Below are 15,099 nucleotides of genomic sequence, written 5' to 3' on the forward strand. Positions count from 1 at the left end.
TCCTGCGACAGGTATTGGGCGGGGGCGGGGTGTGCTCGGCCCTGCCGAGGGACCGGCTGAGGCGCGGTCCGACCCCCAGAGCCCTCCGGAGGTGTGTGGGGGGGGGTGTGCCAGGGCCCAGAGTGGGCCTGCGGGAGGCAGCCGCCTCGGAGGAATAAAGAACGTATAGTTTGCAACGGTGCTCTGGAGCTTGTTGATCTCCTGTACGGCCTCTCTAGAGCCAAAGTTCTGGTAAATCCGGACTGAAGGAGGGAGAAGTAAGGTGGGAAGCAGGTAATTCCCTTCTCCTCGCCCTGAAGCAGTATGGAGGCCAGGGCCCAGAGTGGGCCTGCGGGAGGCAGCCGCCTCGGAGGAATAAAGAACGTATAGTTTGCAACGGTGCTCTGGAGCTTGTTGATCTCCTGTACGGCCTCTCTAGAGCCAAAGTTCTGGTAAATCCGGACTGAAGGAGGGAGAAGTAAGGTGGGAAGCAGGTAATTCCCTTCTCCTCGCCCTGAAGCAGTATGGAGGTTTCACTCTTGAGTTCTCTCTGTCCTTCCTCCCCCTTGTCAGTAAATAGGTGAGAATTTTTATTTTGTTGCAGCAGACCGAGCTGGCCGACTTGCCTTGTATACGTGTCGTTCTTAGATTTCGGGTTTAATGCTGTCTTTGCCCCAAAGGGGTTTTTGAAAGTTAACAGGGTTCGTGGTTTTGTCAAACAAAGTTTTTGCCTTTCCTGCCTTTTATTACAAAATGTTTTGCAAACGAGGTAGGAGGTTCTTTGTGAGGTACGCGAGTAAGCAGGCACCTGTTTGTCCTTTCTCAAAGGCAAAAGTGACGTGTTCTGAATACATTGCCAAGCAGGTCACGACAGAGCATATAAAACTCATAGTAGTGTTATATCTTTTAAACATATTAATACTGCATATTTAATAATTCTTTGTTTACAGGTTGTTTAGTTCTGCTGAAGATGTTTTCTCCCACTGCAAAACAGAGCACCAGTTTAATCTTTGCGATGTAATCAAGAAACATGGTAAGTTTTTTTCAGGACTTGTCATTTCTTTTTGTGTATCAGCATCTTGTTTAAAATAAATTGTGAAGATTAGCTTGTTTCTAATGGATTTCCTGGTTGTAGATGAAGATTCCAAGATTGAACAAGAAAAGCTATTGTAGAAAAACATCTATATGTTATAGCTAAAATATTTATATGTTCCCCCCGGGTGATCGCAGGATGGCATACGCACCAATGTCTGTTTCTTTCCAAGTGAAGTGTAAGGTTGGCTTTCACTTGAAGCTGTCGTATTAAGGCCAAGGTGGTGACTTCAGCCAGGTACATATAGGAGGATGTATGTGAAGTGGTGCGGGGGGGGGTGTGTCTTTGAAGGAGTTAGTTAAGTGCTAACTACTCAGTAATTTGGGTTTATGCAGTATCCTCACCATTCTTGAAGAAAGCACATAATTATATTTAAATTATTGTTACTTCTGAGTAAGGCGGCAGTTTTAAATCAATGTTGGTGTGTATTCTTGATTAGGATCAACTTATATTTTATCAAGCAGAAGGCTAAAAATACGAACAAAGGAGAACAGCAGCCTAACATATCAGCAAGGTAGCTGGTAGGAGATAGACATGGCTGTCCTCATGTAGTTGCTTGCCAAGTGGATGACATCCCTGTTCATAATCCATGTTTTCACGTGTTCCGTTCTTAATTTGTGGTAAATGTATTTGCCTTGAGGGTGAGAATTTCCTGGTTTGGTCCTGAAGAGAAGGAAAATGTAAATGGCAAACTTAAGATGGGAAGATTGCACGCAATAATGATGTATACCCCAAGGGAAGCTGGCCAATTGAACAAGTAATTAGTATTCATGACATTGTAAAATGCATGTGGGCTTTCTATAATGCAAGATCTCTTTTTTTCTTTTCAGGACTTGATTTTTATGGCTACATTAAACTAATAAACTTCGTTAGATTAAAGGTAGGTGTGTCACGTATTACTTCCATAACCTGTGTCTGTAGAATGAGAAGTTGAGATGCTGTGCTTTCAATTTGCTCTTTTTAAATAACTGTATGAAATTTTGTATTATATTCCTAGAAATAAGAAATCAGAGGAATTAAAATAGCTGTTGATTGGTTTATTTAGATGTGAAGTTGTTTGCATTTTAAATGTATTTCTTCTTCAATGTGAGTTTTACTGTTTCTAGAAGAGGATGGTAAGACTTGCAAAAAGCCTATCCTATGTAGTATTGTCATGTTTTCTTAATTTATCTCTGCTTTGACTCTGCTGTCTCACTCCAGGAATGGCTTCAGAGTCTTGGCCAGACCCTTACTGCATTGTTAGTAACAGCAACACCTGAACCCTTAGGTCACAGAATCTAAAATTAATCTCTGCTATAATGATACCAGAATCAGGAAAGCTGATGGGAACCTGCAGTTTTAAGTTAGGCCTGGGTATATTTTGTGTATTCTGTGATTTTGAAGTATGTTCTTCGGTTGTTGCCTAAAAGTTCAGGTGTAGACTTAATATGATCTTACATAAATAAGCATTTTTTTACTTAATTCTTCAAATCTTAAGTGTTTAAATAGTTATTTAAGGCATAACTAGCTATGCCGAGGAAACACAGAAAGGTCAGATTCTGGACTTCAGTTTTTCCCTATCCTTTCTTGACCAACTATTAACTGGCCAGATGTAAACAGGAGAGAATTTAACATTTCTGAAACTGGTCCCTACAGTGCTGTTCGTGTAAAAAATGCTTTGTATGATTAGTATCTTGGCTTTATTGATGCGCCCTGTTGTAAGCTATGGGTCTGACGCAGTCAAACACCTGTATAAACTTGGTTCCTCGTAGCAGTGGCATCCTACAAGTATCCTTCAACATTGATAAATGTGCTGTGCTTTACTGCTTGTACTGAATTCCTTGAGCCTGTAGCTTCCTGGGCTCTGGGGCCCAGAGTAACTCATAGGTGTAGTTTTATGCTATTCTGTGGTCACCGCAGCTGTAGTGGCGATAGGCGAAGGTGAGTACCTGTTGTCAGAGCCAGCATGGAAGCCAGAAGTTCATTTCTTCACTGTTCTTGCTTGAAAGTAGTATCTCTCTCAGCCTTTGCTACAAAGCTACTTTAATACTATTTTAATGGGTGGAAGAACAGATCTTTGCCTTATTTTCTTGAATGAAATTGAAGGCCTGGTGTTTTCAAAGAAACTTAGCTTGTGTGGTGTTCTCCTTCTGTCTAGAAACCAACAGCAGCGTATTTGAGTTCTCTCAGCAGCCCACTGCCTTGGGAAGGAGAGGAGTATTTGAAACCAGAGCTAGAAGATGATCTTCTACTTCAGTTTGGTAAATAAATATGTTTTGGTATGACCATACTGCATTCTGGGGTAAATGTGTTATTGGCAGAGTTCACATCATGAAGCATCATTGCTATCATTTAATTGACTTTCGTACAAGAGAAAGTCAGCACACTAGCTGAAGTCACGACATTAAGTTATGATCTGAAATTTTTACCATATGTTATACGCTGGTTTTTAATAACTAAGATTTCCGTAAGCCTGTTCTGTTGTCTGTATTCGCTTATTGTAGATCTGATGTTCACAGCAGAGGTGCTCTATGTAGTAATTAAGCAGGTCAAAGAGGTACTCCACCCAAGCTTCACTGGAAGATGGATGAAGCTTTTAAAGCTTCTGAATGTAGGTGTTAAAAATCAGATGCATTAATTCAAAAATACAAGCTCTAAGTAAAGAGTAAGTAATTTGCTATGTTGAAATTATCTTCATCTTTTATACAGGTTCTATTTCAGACCAACCCAGTGTAATAGACTACAGTTGCATAGAAGAGTTCTGCTGCTTTAGCGGTTCTAGCAGTCAGTACAAGCAGCTTTAGCTTCTTTCTCATGACGGTTCATCGGATGGATTGAGAGAATCCAGTTTGCCTGTTGAACTTATTTTGCTGCCCATGATCCTCCCACTTTCTTCCTAGTTTGTACTTGATTGTATATTTTTCTTTCACCTAAACCATAAGGTACTTAGGGCTTGTGGATTTTTTTTCTTCTCCATACAGTCTGGAATGCAGTTTTTCCCCTTTTTTAAGCAAGTCCTGATGCATAGTAGCAGAGATAATGTGTGGTAGAGAACATTGGTTGGTTACTTCGGGGATTTTGCGTTTCACTGTATCGGCTCCTGCCTAATGTGTGCTCTTTGCCCAAGCTGTAGAATTTTCAGATGTTTTGAGGTGCTGTTGCGATTGCTAAAGTGTTAAGGGAGTGGGTGCATCAAGAAGAGTGTGGCCAACCTCTGAAATGTTACTTTAAATGTCTATGCTTTATTTCAGTCCCACGGGCTAAATAGTCAGTCTTCCACGGTTAAAAGGAATAGATACATGTTTTTTTAATGAAATCTTTTGCCCACTAGGCTAGCATTAACTTCTTACTATACCCAAAACCACAGTAGCACTTTTTTTTTTTATTCGTTGACATCTGTTGAAATCACCAGCTGAGTTTAGAAGAGGTGAACGGGAACAAGTGCCGAGTCTGAGGTTTGGTAGTTAAAAAACAATGTTTCATCTAGATTCATTCCGATTATGCTCTTTTGAGTTTTGTGTGTTCATAAGCTTTATAAAAGCCCAAGCAATTCACTTGAAAGCTAGAAGTCACTGTCTAATTAAGAAATTTTTAATTTATATACCTTCTTTCCTTTCACCATTACCGTTAACAGCCCTTTTCCCCTTAGAATAACGTAACTGGAAAAATAGAGGATAGGACTGTAATTAACTTAATTATAGTCTAAATCTAAAGTTTCTTTTATCAATAATCAAACACTGGTATTTGAAGAAGCCTGAATTCTGGATTTATTTGTTCTGTCAACTTAAAGCTTGTGCACAGTATACTTGCTTTTACTGAGTAGCATTGTGTTCTATAGTTAGTCCTATCAAAATCAGTGATTCAGTCGTAACACAGACTACTTTTACAAATCATCCAAAGACTGAAATAGCAACACTGAAAACATATGTTTATGAGCTGCGGTGAAGCAACACGTGACCGATAGGTGTTTTTTGCTTCCCCTTTCATCAGATATAGAAGATCTTTGTGAACCTGCAAATGTTGTGCCTTCTAATGGTTTAAATGATACCATGGTGCTCCTTGAACAATTAAAACATGCAGAACACAGAGCAAGACTTGCAGAAGCATCCTTGGCCAGAGCACAAGATGATCTTCAAAAAATGAAGTAAGTGTTTGAACTGAAGTTTTGGGGTTTTTTTAATTTGATGTGTGTTTTAGGTGAGATGGGATGTTCATGTTTAAAGACCAGTAGAAATGCAACGAAGTGGTAGAATGTAACTACAGAGGAAAACTCATGATTTATGTTGGGACTGTAGGTTTGACTTTTATCTGGTAGATGACTTGTAAACGTCAGTGCAGGCTTTTCAATTCGGCAGGGGTCTGGCAGCAAAAATAGCCAGATGTAGATCTGATGAAGCAGCACAGTTTTAAATTACAGACAGATGAACCAGTTGCATTGTAGTAGCCTACATGCTACATCGTGGTGATACTGGAGGTTACTCCACTGAGAGACCATCTACAGATGTTACCTTTATTTTGCAGAGGTTCATCAGAAAGGAAACGTGGAAGTTTGATGTGGAGCAAGAATACTGTACAGGACCTTAATGGACATTATGTGGTTTTCTACTTTTTTTGGTCATGGAAATAGGTCTATACCAGTATTGGGCAGGCTGCTTGGCTGACTTCAACTTCTGGAGTAAAAAAAAAAGCTAGATCTAGGAGCTTTCTCACACTATACCTACCTACAGAGACTTCTTAGGAGACTATAAGTAACTGTAACTTCTTTCAGCTACAATATAGAATCATAGAATGGTTTAGTTTGGACTGTGTTATACAGGTCTTGCTTTCTAAGATGTGAAAAAAATACTTTTGTTTTTTTAATGACTGCCTCTTTGGGATCAGTCATGCAGCTCCCTAGAGATTGTTGCCTTTGGAGCCCAGGAATAATAATAGTAAGAGGACACCCCCTAATTGAGTATGAAATAATTTCTGCAGAAATGTTTTTCCAAGTTTGCTAAACTGAGTAGACTTGCAGAATGATGAGAATTGAATGATGAGGACTACAAAGCAAAGGCAGGTAACTGGAGGCCTGGTGACTCTTTGTTTCCCCCCCACAAATGCTAACAGCTCTGTAAACCAGGTTAGCTTTAGTGTTTGGTGTAACTTAGAGATTTAAGAGCATGGCTTGTATATCCTGAATTTTTTCGTCTGTCCCCCACTTAGAGATGATGGCTTTTGTCTTTACCTTCTCTTTTCTTGATTAAAAAGACGCAAGGGCAGCTCAGTCTCTAGAGTTTGTTTGGTGCTTTTACTGCATGCGTAGGCTGAAGGAACTATAGGCTGAATCAATTTTAAATAATTTTAAGTTTAAAATGGGGTTTAAATTTTAACGAATGCTAAATATACTTAATTGTATGTCATAGAAGCTATTTTTTGTACGTTTCCATTTTTATCATTTTGATATTTATCTACGATTAAGGAAAACGAAAACTACTATGGTAAAGAACAATGTTAAAAATAAGATCCAGACTTTACCTGTGTGTCAGAAGGTATAGGAAGTTTCTGATATTCACAAACTTTTAATACAAATTCCCTTGCCATCCTCTCTTCCCCATCCAAACTGGTTAAGCTGAGAAGTATTTGACATGTCCGGACTTAAACAGTATATTTGGTTTTGTTGTTCTCTAAGGCTGTTAATAAGATGTTACTGCAGCTTTTATACATTAAGTTCCTATTTAAGAAAGTATGCCCGCTGTTGAAAGTGAGGTTTGGCTGCTTTGGAGGGGTCTAGGGTGCAAGTTTTGATGTTGGACTGTAGACCTTGGAGGAATAATATGGGTACAGTGGGTACTGTAGGTACAGTATGAGCTGGTTTTTTTATCGTGAAAACTGAATTTTCATGATAAACCCTTTGATTTGTGTATTTTTGTCATCAAAACTGCTTTTAGAAATGAGAAGAGAACATGCGCATTAGAAATGCAAGGCCACAAAGGAGGAAAAATAAGTAGCAGCATGGGATTAAAAATAAAGTTAAATTGAATGTTAAGCTCTTAATTGTTTCCACCTAAATGATTCCACCTTCTGCTAGTCGTACAGTGTTGTACAGTTTATTGTTCTTGTGATTTTTGTTGTATTGAGTCCATATGTGCATTACACAACCTAAAACATGTTATTTTCACCACTGTGGTACTGGCTTTTATACTAGCAAGCGCAAAGTAGATAATTGCTCCTTAAAGACAGAAATGAAGTCCGAATGTTTCACTGCTGAGATTTGGTGGTTGCAAACAGAAAGTCACTGCAGGAGGGTGATGGACAGAAAATGGTGGTGCAGCAGCCTGGAGGAGCCAGCAGAGGGAGGTTCTGCACATTTAAAATGGGTCCCATTGTTGTAAAAACCCCTGTGCAGGCTGAATTCTGTACCTATTTCGAGCCCCTCCCCCCTGCCCCCCATCCCCCCCCGCCTCTTTTTCGTGGTCCCATAAACATGTCTCAAGGGTATATTTCAAATTGATTACAGACAATTTGCACAGGATTTTGTGATGAATGCAGATGTCAGGAGCAGCTCGTCATCCAGCGCCATTGCAGACCTTCAGGAGGATGAGGATGGTGTTTACTTCAGCTCCTATGGGCATTATGGGATACATGAAGAGATGCTAAAGGTTAGAAAGTCGTCTCAACTGCATCTTAGTAGGACTAAAGAGGAAAGATGGAATGAAGTGGGCTGTGTGCCCATTAATATACTGCAGAGCAGCTGCATTTTTAACCCTTTCTATACATGATAGTTCTTTCCTAGGGGTTGGGTAGAGAGATCTGTTTCCAGTTTTATTTCCTTTGTTTAAATTCTGTTTAAGGGAAGCATTAGGAACATAAAATCATTTACTCTACAGCTATGCTTGAAGATATATTACAATATCTGTACCACAACCTTATCTTGCCAAAACCAGCTTTTTCCTGAGTGCTTAAAAGATAAAGGATAAAATGTGGTACAGACAGTGAATGTTTTTCTTTAGTTTATATTTTTCTAACAAGTGAAATTGGTTAGGCAAAACCATTTGTCAAATATTGTGGTTTCCTATTGCACTAAGTAAACTGAAATTGTTGGTGTTTCTGCACAGTTCATTGTATTGATAACATGACATTGAACAGCTGCAAAAATTGTATCCTCCTTTTATATGACAAACTAATACTTAAAACTCTTCAAAGGCAAGCCTGTGTATGCCCTTTAACTTAAAAAAAAAAAAAACACCCCACAAAAAATCAGAACCCAACAACTTATAATTGACATGTAAATCAAAATCTCTTAATGTTTTCTTTCTGAGAAAATGTCAAAATTGTGAGAGAAACAGTTTTTTCATTTTAAGGCATAAGTAAATAAAATTTCTGCTTTATGTGGCGATAGAATATGAAGTTGTGAAGTAACTCTGTCATCCAGGTGGCATATAAAGTTTTCTGCTTTGTAAATAATTTAGTGGCCCCAAAGTAGAAATACACATGAATCTATGTTAAGAATAGTATAAGCATGAGCTTAACTTTAAGGGGGGAAATTCTACAGAAGCCCAGAGATGTCTGCAAAAGTAGAAGAATGTTTTGCAAAATGTGTAGTCTACACAAATACGATTTAAGTCTTGAAGATAAATAAAATGATAGAAGTTTGGGTTTGCTATTGTATAAAGGTGTTGCCTGAGATGTTATAGGCTATAGGATGAGGAAGTGTTTCTGTGTGCTAATGAAGTTTATAATAATTCTGCAGAGAGAATGCTACAAATGGAGGTTGGTACAAAATCGTATTTTACTGGTTTCAGGGAATGATTGTCAGAATGCTTTGAAGATGACTTCACTTTCGTAAACATAGGAAAAAAATTGCTTTTTATCATGTGTGCATAGAACTTTTTCCTATATGCTAAGCATTTACTTTGATTATTTTTTTTCTTTGTATGTCTACCTTATATAAATATAGTGGCTTGCTTCGTTGACATTTTTAAGAAAGGAGCCTTGCTGTCTGAATTTTAAGTCTGTTTCCGACACTGTTCAGTTTTGAAACCTTTTTTCCTTATGCCTGGTAGTGGTAGGATGAAGTTTCAATTTTTCTTTTCATTTTTTTTTTCTGCAAATACTTCAGAGATGGGCGGGGAAGAGTATAGTTGTATTATACTGGCTAAATGGTTAGCGTTTCCTTTACTCTATTTTTTTTTTCTCAAGAATTTCTTGACTATCATATCAATAAATTTCCTTACCATTTTATTGAAAAACAAACAAAAAAAGCATTACATTGAAATGGTGAGTGAGAGAATGGAATTGATGAATAGAGAGACCTGAAGTGAATGACCGTGGCTTACTCGAGCAGCAGTGCATATAGCAGAGACAGCAGCTAGAATTGTATTGATTAAGTTGGAGCAGTGCTGAGGCAATGTGAGTGGGCAGGATGTAAGGCTGAAAGCTTTCCAGCTGACTGCTTTCTTGATTGATGCTGAACCTTCTGATTATTTTTTTTTTTAACTTTTTTTGGTTGTTTCAGCAAATCCTATTATATACTGCAATAGAGGTGAAGTACTAAAAATAGTTGCTCTGAGTATAACGTCAGAGTAAACCAATATGATTTTAAAGGATCACGATATTTCAATGCCTGTTAATTATGTATAATTTTAAAGTATAATTTTCTAAGATCATCACTAACTGTTTCTTTGGGCTCTGTGTGTGTTTGTGATAATCCTCCTTAAAACTGGATTTTAGGATTTTCAAGCCTCAAAATAATTTGCTTTGTCTCCAGAATTTTTATGAACATATCTTTTGTTCACAATCTCCGTTTATGATCTTGTTTTTCTAATAAAATAGACTTTGTTCTTTCTCACTAGAGAAAATTTCTTTGGTTTATGTTTTGTTTCTAAGAATTCTTACTTGCCACAGTAGAAAAATGTTAGCTTAAGTATAAGCAGTTAGATTTTATACTTCGGTATTATTTATAGAATTGTCTTTACTAGATGCTTAAAATTTTTCCTTTACTTTGCTCTAACACTTGAACTGCAACAGCAATTCCAAAACCTATACTTGGCTGTCAGTTTGTGTACCTGCTGATGCATATTAAGGGAATCGGTGTTTTAATAGATAACCTTGCTGGTAGGTTGAGCTATACTGCTAGCTTTCATATACTAAGCTACTATAAATATTTAGTTACATGCTGGAAAACATTCCAGCTTCTTAGGTCATGTTGTATTACAGTTAGGTTTATCTATTTATTATATTGGGCTTTCATAGAATGGGCTGTACAGCTTCAATTACTGACTTGTCTTCAGAGTTGCAAACTTGCAGTTTGTTCAGAAATAGAAAAGGTTAATCTGATCCGTAACTTTTTTTGGAGGAATCTGTGTGTCTCATGAGTGTCAGAATAGAATGACATGAAATGTTTTTATGAACTCGTGGCTCAAATTTTTACGATTGTATAAGAAGTTGTTATGTAAAGTTGATGCAGTGTTGCCATTCTATTTCTGCTGTTCCTGTAAAGTGGTGAAGAGGTGTTAAGAACTTGAAACGACCGAAATCAAATGCAGTAGGTCAGTAAAGTGTAAGCTAATCTCTTATTTTTCCTCTAAAGACTTCAGCTGGCTTCATTTGCAAAGACAGTAATTTCTGAAAGAAGTGTCATGATTGCAGAACCCTTATACACGCAGTAGCTACAAAACATCTTTAGGCCAAGTTAAAAGCGAATTGTTCAGCGTTTTTGAATGATATGCTGCAACTAAGCAGAAAAAGTGAACACTTCTTTTTATTCTTTAAATCATAGGATAAAGTGCGTACAGAAAGCTATCGTGACTTCATCTATCAAAACCCACATATCTTCAAGGACAAGGTAGGTAAAACAGCTCTGGAAACACAATAATTTCTGCGCTTTATTTTTTTTCCGGTGGTAGAAATCCTTCAGGTTGGCTACTTTGTAGCTTTGGGAATGGAATATCCCGCTGACAAGATTTGATTTAATGTACTCGGGCTTTATTAGGTGGTAGAGTGCTATTCTACTGCTGGAGGGTGGAAAGTGCTGATAACAGAAGTGCTGATCGCTATTGTCATTGTTCTGTGTGCCATGTCGGGATGTTCATTAATTATATTGGCGGGGTTAAGTTGAGCTTTTCTTTTCCAGTATATTAAGTGGAATCTATCTTAGAGGGCCTCTTTACGACAATTTAAGTGAATTTCAATTTGTGCCTGGTACAGTAGAAACACACCAGAAGCACTGTGTAGTTAGAACTGGTTTAATGCAACTGATTATTGAATTATGGTTGTTTAGTCTCTCCAGACTAGGTTATTATTAAGGGGTTTAGAATCGGGAACTAGTATTTCACTTGTTGGAAGGAGAGATTGCAATGATACTTGTTTATGATCTTACTGTGGTTATGACCCCTGCAAGTTAGGATCCTCTTGTTTTTTGTATTTCTGCTGGCTATTTCTGCTGAGTTTGTTGCTTTCTGAGTTACACTCTGCAGCCTTCTGTTCTGGATTAGTTTTCCTCTACTTAATGCTTACTGTTCTTAAGCTGCGTATGGGTGTTTCTTAATGTGAAACCAGGATGTTTAGGTTTATGGAAGGCAATCAGTGTTGATTTTTATTTAGGTTTTGATTGAGACCTTGTTAATAAGTGATAATACAAGGCTTCGGAATAGTTGTGGAAGTAATAAAAGTGCAACCATCTGATAGTTCCTCAGTTGGGAATTGTGCTAGATACGTTTTTGTCCTAGGTGGGAGGTATTTCAAGGTAGATAGTGCATACTCTTTTTATGTTTTACTTCAGTTTTCTTTTGGCAACAACAGCAGAAAAATATTAGGAAAAGAGTTTTCTTCCTTTTTGCTTCTATCTATGTCACAAGCTTCTTTCTGTTAAACATTTCTAAGCTCTTTAGTTATAATGAGAGAACAAGTGAAAGTGTTGTAGAAACCTTATGCTGTCAGCTCCTTAAAAGATGCGGGTGACTGCATAGCTGGGCGGCTCATCCAACAATGCAGAAGGATCAATAAAGGAAAGAAAACTTTCTTGAGAGAAATTTAGTTTCACAGATGCCGCTAAAATTGATAACTACAGGTTTTCACAGGTTAAGACTGATCTGACGTTACGTAGAATGTATGTCCTAATGGTACAGTAATTTTTCAGGATTGGTTGTGTATCTCCTCTGTTGTATGTACGCATTAGTGACACTCAAAACCAAACATGGATGAACTGTTACAGGCAACACTGCTTCAACCCCAGCTGTAGATGCGCTTGCTTGCTCACGAATCTGCTAGAAAATGCGTGTGCTTATTCTGTGTGTTTTAATTCATGTGGAAGCATTCAACTTTTAAAGAAAAGCTTGTCTGTTATCGCAACGTGAACAAACTTGCTTCTGAACTCAGTGTTTTTATGGCAGTTTTTTTGACCTCAAATTTGTAGTGTATCCAAACCCCTCATAGCGTATTGAAGTGTGTTGAAGTTGAATGGAAAGAAAGATTCTCAGTTGCTTTGAGTTCCCAACAGCTTCCATCCAGGTGACCAGTGCCCCACTTAACTTCTGTGTCTGACTAAATGTTGATGTAGCTTTCACTTGGTATGCTGTTATGGAGAAAGTGTGGGATTTTTTTTATTTTTTTTTTTTCAGAGATCTAGCTTTGAAGCGACATCTGTTACAGATTTCTGCTGAAGGAACTGTTAAAATGTTTTTCTTAACTTACATATCGTATGATACTCTCAGAACCTTATTAATTAGTGAAACTTCCAATTGAGGAAATAGAGTGTTTTCCCTTAAAGTTCGATTACAATTAAAAAAGAAAAAAGTGAGTAGAAGTCTGATACTGTATTTCCTAGAACTCCTATGCGGTATTCCTCCCTAGAAAACACATACTGATGCTTTTTGTTGTTTCTTAAAGGACACCTGTGAGGTGGGTTGGGAGAAGCTTGTTCAAAGATCTTAATTGGTCATACTCGCTTTTGGTGCAAATCTGCAGTATCCCAAAAAGGTGCGATTGCATGGTGACAGATAACAGAATATCTACGTTTGTTTATTAGGCATACTCAATTCAGAACCAGGCAATTTGTTCTCTTTCAGCTTTCAAAAGGAATTATTAAAACTTGAATGAATCCTGCTTGCTGACTTTATTTTCAACCTGTTGGCTGTACTTGAGATGAGAATAGGACAGTTTAGACTACCTAGCAGGAGTGGTTAAGGTGGCCTTACTCAGAAAAAGGAAACGTGATCCATTTTACAGCGAGAGTATTTTTTGGTGCAAAAAATAATTGGTTAGAAAAGCGCTATTGCCATGCTTTGTTTTTTTTGTAGAACAGAAGTCTGAGGGCAGGCATCAATGCCACATTGAGGGGGAGACATGAGTCTTTAAACATTGTTCCTACTAAAAGTCCATTGATGGAATTAATTGGCTAAATTACCTGACCTCCTGTTTTTCTGAATTTGAAGTAATTTTTTCTGTTATTGGAAGGAGAATATCGGTTTTGAATAGACTGCAGAGAAGGATGTGATGCTGCAGTACATTACGGTATAGTCGAATCACTAGTCCAGCTGCTCCAGATCTCTGGTGAGAGGCCATATGTGATCACCGCAAGAATGCGTTAGCTGTAGACCCTTGTCCTTAGGCTAATTGGTGATCATTCTGCTTGTCTTTCCATTTCTCAGATGTGTTCCAGCTTGTATATTTTCTCTCCTGTGCCTTTTTCTCCACCCCCGTCCCCTGCCTAAGGCTAGATGAGTTCCATCTGGATTTTTAAGTGACCAGGGCAGCTGTCCAAAGTGGTGTCTGTTTTGATTTTTTTCCAATTTGTGGTGATTGCTCTCTTTCATGCAACTGTACATCAAGATCATTCTTTCACAGAGGTTTATTTTTGGCTCTGACTTCCAGCTTTCATGGCTCAGCAATTTTGTTAACTACCATGGGTAAAGTGTTAGAATAGATGATGTTAGGGGATGTGAGATTTCGGCAGCTGCAAGAACATTGATTTTTATTTTCTATTCCTGTCTCCAGAAGACTTCAGCCTAGGGATTTCTGTAGCCATTACATACTCTCATGTAACTTGTGGATGAGTTGTAGAATTGACTCCTATTGGAACATAACTGCAAAGAATTCAGAGTGGAACAAGTAACTCAGCCCACAACTTCGGTGGCCAGCCTCTACACAAGATGCTGTAAAAAAAAATTCATCGCGCTAATGTTTTGTAGCCTGATTCCAGATTGTAAGTTGCTCTATGAAGACAGGTGCCAGTCAACTCTTCAGTCATTGCTTCCCAGTACGCCACAGCAGAAGCTCACTTAAACTGTGCTGCTAAGGATAAACGGCTATTTTTTATTCACGCTGGCTTCAGAATCATTGCGCTGTATCCATCATCAAAAGGTATAGAATTGTATGCAAGGCAAGCAGACTTAATGTGCAGAGCATTTGAGTACTTACTTGGATACTATTTGCCAGGTGAAATTGAAAAGTGCATGTGCAAGTTTTTGTTGTGCCAAAGCAAGAATGCTCAATAGCTCATAAGCTAGAAAGTTTGTCAGTAGGGTGCATTATTGCCTTGAAATATTTTTGTGAAATTGGTTTATAATTCTCACATGTGGGATTGATTACTGAGTGATTTGATGCCTTCTTTGGAAAAAAAATTAGCATCATGAAAGCTGTGAGGACAGCTTTTAGAGCACTGGATGCTGTGCTAAGGAGAGACAGTGAAATAAGTTAATTTTCCTTTCTAATAAATTACTTTTATGACTAGTAATTCTGACTCAGTGTTCGTGTTAGCTTATAAGTGTTTTAGTAAGTTGTGCTTACTCTCTTGTTTAGGTCTCTTGTATAGGAAAGGCGGTCTGTCTTTACAGTTCTGATTCTGTTAATGCTTAATGCTGTGCATGATACAAATGACTGCACATAGTGTTTAGGAAACTGGTTTTGATTTTGAGATTTCAGAACGCTTTGGGGTTCAGTGCTTGGAATTTAACACTGTTAGTAAAGTTTAACTGTATTAAGTAGAAGTCTTAACAGTGAGATGGCTGATGATCTGGTCAGTGCAACGGAATGCACCCTCAGCAAATTTGCAGGTGATGCAAAACTGGGAG

General features: G+C 38.1%; 1 protein-coding gene across 1 annotated transcript in view; it reads left to right on the forward strand.

The window, feature by feature from the left end:
- The window catches only part of PRMT3 (protein arginine methyltransferase 3), a 163,246-nt gene that overhangs the window by 98,986 nt on the left and 49,161 nt on the right, over positions 1 to 15,099 (forward strand). Inside the window, exons 2-8 of the mRNA XM_009886303.1 lie at positions 219 to 403; positions 930 to 1,012; positions 1,903 to 1,952; positions 3,210 to 3,312; positions 5,042 to 5,195; positions 7,548 to 7,689; positions 10,809 to 10,874. Coding sequence (XP_009884605.1) covers positions 219 to 403; positions 930 to 1,012; positions 1,903 to 1,952; positions 3,210 to 3,312; positions 5,042 to 5,195; positions 7,548 to 7,689; positions 10,809 to 10,874 — 783 coding nt within the window. The remainder of the gene's footprint in view (positions 1 to 218; positions 404 to 929; positions 1,013 to 1,902; positions 1,953 to 3,209; positions 3,313 to 5,041; positions 5,196 to 7,547; positions 7,690 to 10,808; positions 10,875 to 15,099) is intronic.

Source organism: Charadrius vociferus, unplaced genomic scaffold (assembly GCF_000708025.1).
Source record: "Charadrius vociferus isolate BGI_N301 unplaced genomic scaffold, ASM70802v2 scaffold115, whole genome shotgun sequence".
Classification (NCBI taxonomy): Eukaryota; Metazoa; Chordata; class Aves; order Charadriiformes; family Charadriidae; genus Charadrius; species Charadrius vociferus.